The sequence below is a fragment of the Panthera tigris genome, chromosome B1 (assembly GCF_018350195.1).
Source record: "Panthera tigris isolate Pti1 chromosome B1, P.tigris_Pti1_mat1.1, whole genome shotgun sequence".
NCBI lineage: Eukaryota > Metazoa > Chordata > Mammalia > Carnivora > Felidae > Panthera > Panthera tigris.
The window spans coordinates 49,315,704-49,330,457 of NC_056663.1; the positions used below are offsets into that span (position 1 = coordinate 49,315,704).

The 14,754-nt window shown below is 43.7% G+C and overlaps 1 protein-coding gene across 6 annotated transcripts in view; it reads right to left on the reverse strand.

The window, feature by feature from the left end:
- Nucleotides 1-374: 374 nt before the first annotated feature.
- NUGGC (nuclear GTPase, germinal center associated) overlaps nt 375-14,754 on the reverse strand; it is a 56,075-nt gene continuing 41,695 nt past the window's right edge. For all 6 annotated transcript variants that reach the window (XM_042983527.1, XM_042983530.1, XM_042983529.1 and 3 more), the window contains 7 exons: nt 13,736-13,900; nt 9,850-10,007; nt 8,006-8,144; nt 6,716-6,824; nt 5,869-6,005; nt 3,505-3,595; nt 375-1,130 (listed from right to left, as the gene is read on the reverse strand). In XM_042983527.1, the coding sequence (XP_042839461.1) occupies nt 991-1,130; nt 3,505-3,595; nt 5,869-6,005; nt 6,716-6,824; nt 8,006-8,144; nt 9,850-10,007; nt 13,736-13,900 (939 nt within the window). In that variant the 3' untranslated portion in view covers nt 375-990. The remainder of the gene's footprint in view (nt 1,131-3,504; nt 3,596-5,868; nt 6,006-6,715; nt 6,825-8,005; nt 8,145-9,849; nt 10,008-13,735; nt 13,901-14,754) is intronic.

Below are 14,754 nucleotides of genomic sequence, written 5' to 3' on the forward strand. Positions count from 1 at the left end.
AAAAACATGTCCTGACAGAAGCAGAAACAGATACAAGAATCCAGCTGTCTTTTATTAAGTCAGAGAGTAAAGAGATTTGCCAAAGTGTAAATAATGTCACTCTTCTCACTAAATTTTTTGAAAATGGTTTTTTCATAAAAATATGTTTTGGGGGGGTGCCCAGGTGGCTCAGTTGGTTAAGCATCTGACTCCTGATTTCAAGCTCAGGTGATGATCCCATGGTTTGTGAGTTCAAGCCCCACATTGGGCTCTGCACTGACAGTGCAGAGCCTGCTTGGGATTCTCTGTCTCTTTCTCTCTCTGCTCCTCCCTCACTCGTGTTGTCTCTCTCTCAAAATAAATAAACTTAAAAATACGTTTTTGTATTAATATGTAATAAGTTTATTTTAAGTGAATTAGTAAATAATTGTTTCCAATTGTTCTCAGTTTTAATTTTGAATACAGTAAATATCAATAGTTATAACCCACACAAACAAGTGTGTAGGGTCCTGAGATCAAAATGTTTGAGAAGCGCTGACCATAAATAACACTCCTGGGAAGTGGTAAAGCCAGGTCTCTCATCTGTTCTCTAATTCATGTTGCTTCCATGGCACAATGTTACTTCCTTACCCAAAAGAGTCATAGATATTAAAATGGGAAGTAGAATTAGGTCCCTAAAGCTTTATTTTGCAACGCTTTTTTCCATAATAGTTAAGTTGTTCAATGTTTTGATATTTTTCTTTGCGGAAGCATGAGCTTCTTGTCCCTAAAATTTTAGAACTCCATTAGGAATTCAAGATGATGCTTTTTGGCTACAGAATACAAAGGAAGTAATGTTATTCAGCAGTCAGCTTATGCCAGAAGTAACAGTATTTTGAGTTTTATGTTGTATATAAAGTCCAAACAGTTGGGAGATATTCTTTATTAGATTTTTAAAAACACAAGTAACTCTGGTTGTTTGGCTCCAGGCTTGTTTTTCATCTACTTGGTGCTAAGCCCTATGAATTATGTTTATGATTTGGGGGGAACAACTTTGCTCGGGGACATCTTCAGAAGGAAATCCTGCATGCCTCTCCGTAGCACCGCGTTCTCAGCCACCTCCCTCAGGCCTCTGTGTAGCTTCTCCATCTCCTTGTATTCACTTTTGACATCTACACAAGAGCAGAAAGCATGCATCAGGAGCTAGTGTCCTTTTCAGAAATGTCCCCAGAAAACAGACCTCCTGAGAATCTTGCTAGGACCTGGGTCACTTGTCCCAGAATGCGACATCTGGAATGGACTTAGAGATCAGATGGTCCATCTGATCAATTTATTGCATAAAAAGCCTGATCAAACTGGGCATTCTGGCTCTTAAGGCTTATCTCAGCATAGCAGTCACCCTTCAAAAGAAACACAAACCGACACATAAAATGATCTAGGAAATCACCGAGTCTTCACAAGAGCTCAGGGGAAGGAGATACCAAGCCCACCTACACAACAAACTTCCCCCTCAGTCCTCTCCAGGCTTCTCTCTCTTTCCCCTGATCCCCCTGCTCCCAGCAGTTCTCATTCTAAGTGAATTTGCTGTTTTGACATCTCAGCTCGGGTTTTCACGTTGTGATCTGCAATCATATATCCTTATAATGGCTAATTTTATGTGTCAACTTGTCCGGGCTATGGTGCCCAGTTATTTGGCCAAACACTATTCTGGATGTTTCTGTGAACATATTTTTGGATGAGATTTACATTTAAATCATTAGACCTTGAGAAAAGCAGACTGTCCTTTACAATGTGGGTGGGCCTCATCTAATTAGTTGAAGGCCTGGCTAGATCAAAATCTTGGTCTCCTCCAGGAAAGAGGGAATTTCCATTTTACTATTTTAATTTATATTCTCACACATCTTTTTACCAACCAAGTAATACTCAGAGCAGGGACTGTTTTAGACCTCTGTCCTCTGGCACAGTACTCCCTACATAGTATATATTTTATTGTTGATGGGAAGAAAGGGAAATGATCTTAAATTATGGCAGGAGCAATTTACATTAAACTCAGGGGAACATTTTTTTGTGTGGGAGACCTAGATAGTTGGAAGACCTTTGGTGAGCAGGAGTTCTTTAAGGAAGACACAACTGGATGACTGTAATCTTAAAACAGGCTCCTGTGAAGGCCTAGACAGAAGGTCATGAGAGAGTTCCATAAAGCAGAGTGAAAGGGTGCTGTATCACCTTCCCAAGAGACCATTAGGAACAGGTTAGATGTCTGTCTAACCAACCTGAGATGGGGAATAATTATTTCTACAGCAAGAGATATGTGTAAGACAGATGGTTAGAAGCAGCAACTGTGGCTTTTACTTTAGAAATAGCTCCGACCACTTTCACCATGACATATCCAATGATATACAGCAATGGCATCAGATCCATTTTTTTCCCAGCAGGCACTTGTGTGCAGAGTTTAACAATTAAAAGGCACAAAACATATGGAGTGAAAAAGAAGTCTCCCGTCCTCTGTGTCCTCCAGGCTCCTAGTTCCTCTCCTTAGAGACAACCAGTGTGGACAGTTTCTTGTGTATCCCATGGAAATTTGTATGCATATACATACGTGTTTCCTTTTCTTCTCTCACAGATGGCAATGTATTCCACACAGTTTTTCACCTTGCTCTTTTTCACTTTACATGTTTTGGAGATTGTTTCACACCACTAACTCTGTATAAAAAGCCACTTTATTCTTTCTAACAATTGCACGGTCCTCCCCTAGTTGTGTACCTAAGTTAACTTAACCAATGCTCTACTGATGGATGTTGGAGTTGTTCCAATGTTTGCCATCCTAAAACAATGGTGCCCTGAATAACCCTGTCCACGTGCCATTCTTCTCATGTATGAGGATACCACAGGATAGATTCCTGGAAGTAGGATTGCTGGGTCAAAGGATATGTGCATTTTTGACTTGGCTACAAATGTCCCGATTGCTTTTTGTACCAGTTTATACCCTCCAGTTCACACCGGGAGGCCTGGGGGAGCTCATGGCATGGAACAGAGATGGTTGCTGGCAGCTGCTGTTGCATTCTCAAGCTCCTGGTCCATGAAGAGAAACCTTTCTCTACCACCAGCAGAATATGAGGCTTTTCATGAAAAGGTACGTACTCAAAACAATGGATTTATGGAGATTGCAGAGCAGAGGTATCGATTTGAATTTGCCACTTTCCAGCCACGGATCCTTGGGCACAGAATCTAACCTGAGTCTCTGTTTCCGCATGTGCAAAAGGGAGCAACAGCATCTCCCTCTGAGGGCTAACGTGAGAATTATCCGAGATGCTGCACACAGAGCCTGAGTATAATGCATGGTCTTGGGTGGGTGCTTAGCAAAGGGTGGGGTAGTCATTGTTTTCATCATCATCATCATCATCATCATCATCATCATCGTCATCATCATCTCTATCCCATGCCCTGGAAATTCTTCCTAATTGATTTCTTTAAATCCAGCAAAGAGCAAGCACAGCTAGGGGTGCCCACAAGGTCATCGCTTATGCAAAAGTTTTATGTATTTACCTGCAAGCTCCTTGTAGAGACCATCCTCCTGGGATGAAGCAAGGGTCAGCATGGTGGCAATACTTCCCTTCACCTTCTCTGTGATTCCATTCTATACAACAAAGCATGGTCATTCTGTTAGGAAGGCACAGTCCAAGGAAAAGTTATCTTAGGAAAGAGACCCCAACCAATCCCCCACAAATTGTGCAGACTGGGGGTGCCAAAATCAAAGTCAGTTCCAAGGGTGGGCTACTTTAGAGTGCAGCAAGTGGCTCAGGAACCCTCACAGCAACATTTCTGTGGGGTCCTACTTGTCTCAGCATCTCCTTTCTTTCCTGTCTATCAAGATTCATATGTGATTGGACCTCTCTGGTGCTGACCAATTGAGTCAGGAGCTAAGGAGGCTTCATGGAGGTGGGGGGGGGGGAGGGGCAGTGGGGAGAAAACAGCAATCGCAGAGATGGAAAAAGAGAAAAAGAGCTGGTCACTAGCCCGCGAGCCTATTGTGCATTTAGTCACTGGAAAGATGTTTATTGAATACCTGCTTTGTGCAGCACATCATATTTGACATCCCTGATTCTTCGTCCCAACTGCCTGAGAAATTTCTTCTTTCTTATATCAGTCCTTCTATGAATGCAAACCATTTTCCCTCTTCTAACCATCTCTTGTCTACCTCTGAAAAACACCTGACTCTTTCATCTAGACTGACATAGTATTTTGAGCCTGGGTCTCATGACTCTTGTTTTTTTCTTCAACACACCAGGCCAAGAACCCTAAGCCCTAGTCCCAGCTCTAGCTGTGAGCCTTGAGCTAGTAACACAGGCCCTCTGGGCTTCAGCCTCCTTGTCCATAGGATCAAGGAATGGGGTCACTCTGTGTCTTTGCCCACTTTCAACTTCCCACATTTCTGTCATTTAAGATGCATTTGTATATGATCAATGTACTAATCATTTTTTTTTTAAGTGGAATTGTTTTGGGGGGTATGATAAGAACTAATTTCTTTTCTTAAAGTTTATTTATTTTTGAGTGAGAGAGAGACAGGGCATGAGCAGGGAAGGAGCAAAGAGAGAGGGAGAGAGACAATCCCAGCAGGCTCTGTGCTGTCAGAGCAGAGCCCAACGCAGGACTTGAACCCACAAACCATGAGATCATGACCTGAGCCAAAACCAAGATTAAGACGCCTAACCAACTGAGCCACCCAGGTGCCCCAGGGCCAATTTCTATATACCAAATGGGGACTGCATGCTGTAGAGTTTGGCCAATTTTATGCAAGTATTTGTAGACTATGATAACATATTAAATGACAGAAAGTAAACTGCTACTGGCAAACAAAACACCTCTTAGCTCATTCTGAGAGAAATTGTACACTTTGTATTATAGAGAATGGTATTTTTCCAAAACTGCAGTGGGGTGGGGGTAGGGGTCTGGGTGGGGGACACAAGATTGAGCCTAAGTAAGTTGCAGACATTTCAGGAAGTAGGTTGGTTGAGAGGTGAATGGAAGTAACAAGTAGCCAGCTTAGGAGAGGGTCAGCTAAGTCTGGACTGAGGCAGAAGAATTTGGAAATGCACATGGCCATGGAGAGGCCAACAGTGGCTCAGACTAAAACAAAGAATTTTTATTACTTGGGAGGGGGGTGGCAAGCAAAGAGACCCAGAGCTGAGACAAGATGGCTCAAGTGTACTTGACAGAAGCATTAGGTTCAAGGAAACTCTTAGAACTGTTTTCTGAGATAGAATCAGACCTAAATCTATGCTAGGTGTCAAAGGTGACTGACCTATGATAGTTTATTGGCATTTATTTATTGATGTTTCATGTAGACTAGACATTTCCCTCATTTCAAAAAATCCATCTGGAGATTATGCTATTGTCAGAGACGGAGACGCTGGAGCTGGGTTACCTAGTCCCAAACCTGGCTCTACAACTTAGTAACTATGTGGCCTGTCGCTATACCTCTCTCTCTCTCTACCTCAGTTTTCTTATCTGTAAAATGAGAACAATAATAGTCCCTACCTCCCAGGCTTGCTGGGGGTTAAATGAGCTAGGTCAAAAGCTTAAGGACCCCTATCGGGCTATTACCGTTGTTCTGCTGGTGACCTGGTAAAGAGGAAAGACAGGAGAGAGAGCCGGAGGGGCTGCATTTCTGAAGTCACAGTCCCAGAGAGACCCCAACACCAGGATGCAGTGGCGGGGAAGGGGGAATGCCAAGTGCCAGCTGGCCTCTTCTCCTGGCATCGTAGGCATCAGTTGGGGCCACTTTACAGAAGGTATCAGCTCTTTCTGGACCCGAATGACTACCACCTCTTCCACCATCCGCCCCTGCTTCTTTGGCTCCCTCCAAGAAGCCTCTTTGGGGCTGGAATTCAGACTGTGGGTGTCGAATACCTTCAGTTGTTGAAATTGGTGCTGCATTCTTTCTTGAGCCCTTTCAAACATGCCCTCGGCCACCTGCCGGTCCACCCCTCTCCTGATGACGTCTTTCATTCTCTCACACGCTTTTTTGCCAGCAATCTGAGCGGCCTCTGGCAAAAATGATAGCTACAGTCACACCACAACAAGGACTTGCAGAGAAATCTTTAGCATCAGAAAGAAAGGCAAGCAAACAAACAAAAACTATGTATGCACACATATATGTATGTGTACACAGACACACACATACATACGGACATACACACATATATATTCATACATGTGGCACCATTTCCCACACAGTAGAAATTGTTTAATCATAATATGATACAAAAGATCAGCATTCTCAGAATTTAGATAACTGTCATTCAGAAAATCTAATGGATGAATTAAGCAGAAGTTTACAAAATTCCCGTGCACCCCCCCCCACCACCATGACCAGAAAAAAACAATGGGACCACCAAAACAAGAAGGAGCTGGAAGGTAGGTTTACAAATACTTAAAGGGAATAAGAATGAGAATCAGATAGTGGATTCAATAGTTTAACCAGATGAGATGCAGCGAGGAGAGGAGAGAGAAGCAGGGTGAATAGATACAGGGTGGGCAGAAAGCACTGGAAACACACAGATAAAACTGATTCATGGGTCACCTGTCCCCTGACCCTTAAAGTTATTTGGTTTTCAATTTGTGGACTAAGAGTATGAGAGGGACTCAGGACGCAGGAGGACAAATACTTTGAGAGGAGAGCAGAAGAAAAGGACGCTGAAGGAGCTGACAGAAAGACCCCAGAGGAAATAGACATGTCACCCTCTGGAGCGCCCACCTTCATAACAGGGCTTCAGGTCGCTCTGAACAGAGGTGGTGAGAGACTCATAGATCCTCCTCTTCTTTCTGAGGATGTAATCTTCCAGGCCTCCCAGGATGGCACTTATCTGAGAATCCACATTAACAAAAGGCCATTTGTGACAATTCCTTCGATAGAAGCGGGTGTTCCTGTGTGTGGCCACCATTTCCTTCTGCTTTATGTTATGCTTGGCTGTTTCCATGTCATTTCCCCAATGAGGCTGTGAGCTTCTCATAGGCAGGAACTCTGTCTTAGCATCTTTATATCCCAAAGTGTTTCCTACCATGCCTGGCACTTACAAATGCCTCAAATATTTGCTGAGTTGAACTCAGGCACGTGCAAGGTGGTCAATAGGCCCTCTTAGGGGGAGGATGTGAGAACAGGATAGTTCTCTAGTGTTGCTGTGTAATTCGGGCTGTGCTTGTGCTATGGACTGAACATTCGTGTCCACCCAAAATTTATATGTTAAAACCCTAACCCCCAAGGTGATAGCATTAGGATGTGGGGCCTTTGGGAGGTGACTAGGTCATGAGCAGGGAGCCCTCATAATTGAGACTATTCCCTTTACAGAAGAGACTCTAGCAAGTTCCTTTGCCCCTGCTAAGGTGAGGTGATGGTGAGAAGACCATCATAATGAACTGGGAAGTGGACCCTCACCAGCCACCAACTCTGCCTGCGCCTTGACCTTGTACTTCCAGCTTCCTGTGAGGAATAAATTTCTGTTGTGTATACCCTACCTCATTTACAGCATTTTGTTATAGCATCCTGAATAGACTAAGACAGGCTAGAGGAAAATGGGTCACAGACAAGAGTCTTGAGTACTCAAAACTAACAAATGATGTACAAAAAAAAAAAAAAAAGACTCTTCTTTAAGCTTCATTGCTGTGAATAATGACTTCATAATATTGGCAGAAATGATTGAAGGTCAGTTACAAGTGGATGTTACAGGTGGATTCAAATGTTTGTACATCTAAAGATTCTTTGAATATTCTTCTTGGGAACTGAGTCTCCTTTCCAACCTCGGCACTTACTGCTGGTTGCTTCCCAGTGGCATAGAGCTGGCTTGGTGTCCCGTCCTACATCCTCGTGGCAGCCTAAGGGCCACCCCACACACTGTGTGTCGTGTCTCACAGCACTTGCTACAAGACGTGCCCAGACCTTGGCACTCCAGGAGAGCAGGGGGGAGAGACATGCAATACTTCTGGAATCCTGCTGGTAAGAAAGCCACCGCCCAACGTCACTGCCCTCTTCATTTTACAGGGATCTTACCTCCTGGATCAGAAAACTTTTTTTGTAACTATCATATTTCCAGCCACTTCTTATTCCAATTTCCATCATTTTCTCCTGTAGAGAGTGCTTAAAAGCTTCTATGTGAGGCAGCAATGCTGACCCAGTGGGCTTTCCAGCTCTACAGAAGAAACAATATAAAACGTTAAGAGACAACGTGGCCACCGTGGGGCTAAAACAAAAGGAAACCAGCTGGTATCCTTTTATTCACTTTTAAGACAAGGGGATGAGAACGAATAGGTACTGAATTCCTACTGGTGCCAGGCACTGTTCTGTGCCAGGTCCTGCACCTAAAAGTCTACGAAACCCATTTTACAGACAAGAAAACTGAGGTTCAGAGAAGACAGCTGTTGTGTTCACAGTCACACAGCTAGCAAGTGCAGAGCCAGGCTACTTTGTACACTGATCTGTTTAGCCTCAAAGGTCAGTCTTCCCACTGCCAAGTGTTTCCATTTGAAAGTGTGGGACTTAAACTACATTTTTTTTAATGTTTATTTATTTTGAGAGAGAGAGAATGAAGGAGAGAGACAGAGAGAGAGAGAGGGAGAGCGAGAATCCCAAGCAGGCTCTGGGCTCTCACTGCAGAGCCTAACATGGGGCATGAGATTGTGACCTGAGCTGAAATCAAGAGTCGGATATTCAAAGAGCTGAGACACCCAGACACCCCTGAACTACATTTTAAAAGATGGATAAGATTTAGGAAAGTGAAAACAAGGAGGGGCTATTCCCCATGGGGACAACGTAGTGAACAAAATTTTCAGAACATCCCAGGAGGAAGAAGCAGCAGGTTATAGAGGAGAGGGCATAGACTTGAACTCCTAGCTCTCTACTTATGAGCTGACTGACACTGGAAAAGCTGTCCGAAGTCCTCTAAATCTCAGCTTGTCCACTTGTAAATAGACAGAAGGCCCTTCAAAGGGTTATTGAGAGGTCTTTGAGATGTTCTTTGAGATGTTCTAATGAGATCATGTGCGCACAGAGCTTAGCACAGTTCCTGGTACATCTCGCTTGCTCTTTGCTACCCTCCAGGCTGGCTGAAGCAGGAGGCTGGGACTGAGCAATAGGACTGGGATAGAGTGGAAAGGCCAGTTAGAGGCAGGTGGGATGTCTTGAATGCCATTGTAAATAATTTGGAGTTTATCCTACAGACTTGTAAACTGAGATAGGGTAGATGGAATGGCATGACCCCAAAGGAGCTAAAGGAAGGTGGGGCAGAGAAGGGGAACACCGAGTAAGAATCATGCAAAGGTAGAATGGTTCAAGCAGCAGCAGGTGGTGAAATGCCAGAGGCCAAGGAGAGAGACTGGGGGCAAGCTCTTGCACTAAGAAAGGATTAGAGGTCAAGGAAGGAGGGAAGGAGGAGGCACCATGAAGCTCAGACAGCTAGTAAGTCAGCAAGCATGCAGTATGTCAAAAACAAACACAGAGTCATCAGTCAGCCACTTTGCAGTTTTGCATTTGAGGAAATTTACAAAGGCCATGTGTTTGCTTAACTCCACACTCTCCAACCAAAATAACCTGTCCTGGGCTCAGATCCATAAGAAAATGTATCCCTTGCTGCATGTATGAGATATTTGAAAAATAATGGGAATCATAATATTAGTCTAAAAGTAACATCTCCATCTGTACTCCAGGTCGCCACGAGAAATTAACTAACCAAACCAAGAAGGCTTTTGTGTTTTTCCAGAGACTAAGCTTTCCTCCTCAAGTTGCAAGCTACTCTTCACGCTTCCAGATCCAAAGTACAAATTCTTATAAAGCGGAGACTCCAGCCCAATGCTCTTCAGATGTTTGTTCACGAAGGGGCAAGAGAAAGGATCTTTTACCTAAAAATGCCTCCAAAAACGGGATCGATCTGGTCATAGATGGGCTGAGTGATGGCTTCGTTCAGATCTATTCTTGCAAGAGTCCTGGAGGCATAGATGCCATTTTTCAGGCAAACAGCTTTCAGAGTCTGATGAAAGCCCTGGTTTCCTCTACTCCTCTAGGTAATTAAACAATAAGTTAATAGAGTTAGTAAACATTAACTACAATGTCACAGGATCAGAATTGTATTGCCTTTGGTCATAGGCTATGACCAAGAATCACAGGGAAGAGAAGGGACAGCTTCATATTTCAGCATACTCTTGAGTCAGACAGAGGGCACAGCAGTCATGCCTGAGTTGGCGGCTGCCCTGGCTTCCGAGCGTCTTGTGCTTCCTTGATCACAAGTCTCCTCATACAGTTTCTATTTATCTGTTTACTCATTGCGCTTCTCTACCAGAACAGCTGCTCGTTGTGGACACAGTGTCTTATCTGCCTTGATGTTCTTACCATCTGGCAACAGCATAAGTAGTGCTTAAATGAACAATTATTAAATGAAAACGTGCTATGACCCTACTGGGAGTATATGTTTCAGACCTTCCAAGCATAGTCCAAGTTTTTAAATACTTTTTGTTGAATGCCTAATAAAATGTAATTTGATTTGTACATCTTCATAACATTTTTTTCCCAGAGAAATAAATTAAAAAATCAGAGGCAAAAAAATACAATGAAGCTAGAGCCACACAAGACATTGATAAATCTTAGCCAGATGGTGATTCTTAGTAAGGGGAATAAAAATATATTTGCACTGACCAAAATTTTAGTGGAGGTCCTTGTGATCAATCAATGATATATGCTTTAAGGAAATCTGTTTCAAGTGCATGGTCATGTAGCATAATACAATTGGCATCATACTATATATATATATATATATATATATTCATTTTAATATTCTCTTTTCACTTAATAGTATAACATGAACATTTCCTCAAGTCATTGTAAATGCTTGCAAAAATTGTTTCAATAACCACATAATATCATGTGGATATATCCCAATTTATTTTACCATTCTCTTCTGGTTAGATATTTAGGTTAGTTTACTATGTTACATAATAATATGATGGTAACATACAATGTTTGCCCAAATTTCTGATCACAGAGGAAAGTGTCCTATCCAAGACACCTCAGACATGTCTGTAGTTACAGAGAAAAACACCATTTAAGAACTGGTGAGACAGGGGACAGTTCATGGGATGACATCCTAGCGAAGGTCTGAAGATGTTCCTTCTATGAGCAAATTGTCTCAAAGGAATGGTCTCCGCTTTGTGCCTTTGCTTTCTCAGAACCTACTTACTCACTTTTGGTGATCTGGGATCTTTTACCATCATATAGAAACAGTTCTCCCCAGAGTCACTTACTTACCCCAGGCCTGATGAAATAAATAAGCAATTATTTATTATCTCTCACCAGCTCTGTGGGTCAGGAATTCAGATATAGCTCAGTTGCTGTTTCACTGTTCAATAGATGGCCAGGCTGTGTGGCCAACGTTAAAAGGCAGATAAACACCACCCAGAAAAGAGACAAGTACATGATTCAAGGTCACTGAGAACAGACAATATTCACACTAGGCTCAGGCAGTACAGCATTTACTTACAGCAAGAGGAGAAAAAGTGTGCACAAGATCCAGCCATTTGCAACACACGGGTCCCTGTGGCCAGCAGACCCCCTCCACAGCCAATGCAGGTGATCCCACAATATGGGATCCCACAGTGTAGAAGGACCCAAGCCCTCCCCCACAGGATCTGAAATACAGAAAACTGGGAGCTAGCCCAAGGGCCTTGGCCGCCTATACTAAGCAAAACAAAGAAGTACACACTGAGCATAAAACAGGAAAGAATATTTCTACACAAGGCGATAAGCCCAGGACAGGCTGTGAGGGCTCTTTATCTCTTGGTAAGGAAGTGGTCCAGGCCCAAGGCCCATTCTTATGTGGCCAAGTGGGGATTGAAAGACCACATGCACAGGCTGACCTTTCCCAACAGCGGGCCCGGGCCAGTGCTGGCTCAGGTCTTCTCCATGAGGCTCTGTCAGGCACTGGCTGGGGTTACAGTCACCAGAATGGGGCCAGAGGACCCACTCCTAAGGAGGCTCACTCCAGAGTTGGCAAGGTGATGCTGGCTATTAGACAGACTTCACTACTTTTGTGGGGATTTACAAATGTTGAATCACGTAACTGGTTGGCAATCACAAGTAGCTGCAATCGTTTGCAGAGATGCAACAGGCAAGTGTAGGGGTTGGGCATCCAGGCTCTGAAAATAGACAGGCCTGCAGTAGATGTGGATCCCATATGTGGCCACGGGCGAGTTGTTCAGCCTCTGTAAGGTCATAAAATGAAACTAATAAGAGTGTTTACCACCTGGAATTGTTGTGAGGACTGAATCAGTGATGCCCAGTATCTGGGCACCAGAGTCAGCATTTCTTCCACGTTTGCTGAAGGCATGAGCGAATGCTCGTGCACATACTACATTCACGGACACTCAGCTGCCCGCTTCCACACGGAAGGCATGCCACCTCCCCTTCTCCTATGTCAGAAATCTGAGAGTCCTCTCTAATGACCCCACGATCATTCCCACTTCTTTACTGTTTTAGCTTTCAGTTTTCTAGCGTTTTCTCTCTGTCCGATACCAGAGGCATCTCCTTCCCTCTCATCCCAGTCACGGCACATACCTACTGATCTAGATCCCGAAACAAACTCTTACGAAAGCCATGCAGGTAAGAACACCCAGATGAGATCATATGCTAGAAAGGTGGTATCATCTGTGTATATAAAAAAGCCCGCGGAAATGTAGAGCCCCATTGCACACCACCTTTTCTCTGCTAACGTTCTAGCTTTCCAACTCATATTAAAACAATGGCAACAACATACAATCTAGGTGCTACTCCCAGCTCTAGATACTTCTGTATCATCTTTGTCACATGAGCGGTGTTGTTCATCACTTTTTACTCTTAACAGGTGTTATGGAGTGAACTGTATCCCTCTGAATCAACATGTACAAGCCCTGACCCTGATGTGACTATATTTGGAGATAGGGCCTTTAGGGAGGTAATTAGGGTTAAACGAAGACTTAACGGGTGGGTCCTGATCTTACTGGACAGCTGTCCTTATAGGAAGAGAGAGAGATGCCAGGGAGGCACACATAGAGAAAAGACCATGGGAGAACACAGCTAGAAGGTGGCCTTTTGCAGGCCAAAAACAGAGGCCCCAGGAGAAACCAACCTTGCACTGCTTTGATCTTGAGCTTCTAACCTTCACAACTGTCAGAATAAACGCCTGCCATTTAAACCACCCAGTCTACCATATTTTATGTTATGCAGCCCTAGCCAACTAATACGATACGCCTTTTTTCCCCACCCCTTAGCCTTAGATAAATAAAGCCTGGCACTTACATTTTTATCCCTCAGAAAGCCCATATAAGTAATTAAAAGATAAAACAATTTGCATGCCTAGTGAGAGGGTTCAAGATGTTTCCTTACTGTGTAATCGAATTGACATTTATATCAACCCCGTTAAGATAGGTAGGGCAAGTATTTAGCACCTCATTTTGCAGAAGAAAAAACCTACAAGCTTAAATGGGTTTCAGGCCTCACCCAGGGCTACACAGTGGATGATGGGTAGAAAGACCTCAGATCCGAAATTCCAGCTCAACTCCACTGAACCATGCACTCTTTCCTCACCACGTACAATTGGGCAGTTCTCACTACATGCTTTCTTGTATGCAATTTTCACCCTCTCCTACTCTCTTTTAGCTTTTTAGTTCCTTCAAAGGCCATGGAATAGTGCAAAACGAGCTTGGAGGTAAGGCAGATGTCACCGAAAATTACAGGTCCTCCCTGGAAAGGGTCACTCACCACCAGGCATGTCCCGAGGATCCGTCGGTAGGAAGCCTTGGCATTTCTGACTCCCTCTTGCAGAGGCTGTTTGATGTGGGCAAAGCACTGGTCAATGACCTTCTCCAGAAGCTGTATCTTCTCTTCCACAAATCTCCGCAGGCCACTCATGTGCAAGAATTCGTTCTAGGGACAAGGGTCAGAGAAGCATAAGGCCACCTCCTAAGGACACTTTCTCTCAAACTTTGCTTCCTTTATGCTCATCCACCAACACAAGATTTAGCCTGAGCTAATCACCCTCCGATGATTTCTATTGTCCCAGTAAAGCATCTCACAGTGCACAAATCTCCTTAAGTTTTGTGGATTGGAGAACACAATAAATATATGCCTCCTACAACTTACTTTGGGCGTGTAAACCATTAGCTTTTCGAGGGAATAACTAGTAGAATAAAAATCCAATTGCTGTTAAAACATATTTTTCATTGACATCTGATTCTACTAACATTTAGTGGATTTTGACTGGGCACAAAACAGTTTTTGAGGATAGTGTTTCTCAAACTTTAACATGTGTGCAAATCACAGGGAGAATTTGGTCAAATCCCAAAACCTGAGATTCTACATTTCCAGCAAGCCCCCAGGTGATGCTGCTCTTCTGGGCCCTGGGCCATACTTTGAATAACAAAGCTACAGGACACAACAATAAAGACAAGGCCTTTTCTTCAAAGGAGAATACAGTCTAATCAAGGAGGAAAAGATCTACTGAAATGATACAAGAGAGAGGTAGCCTTGACCCCTAGGTTCCAAATTGGGAATTGTGTCGTGTTGTTCCCTGTGTGAGAATCTTGGGGGACCCCACAGTGCCTGCAGCAGACGGAAGCCATACTACTTAGCTCAGCACTTAAGGCTCTTTATAGCCAGGTCTCAACCAACTTCTCCAGCACCACCAGCTCTCTGTTTGCCCAAGATGTCATCCTATCCCTGGGTATCTGCTCCTGAATGCGCTACCATTTCCCAAATGTGTCATCCCTTTTGTGACCCCA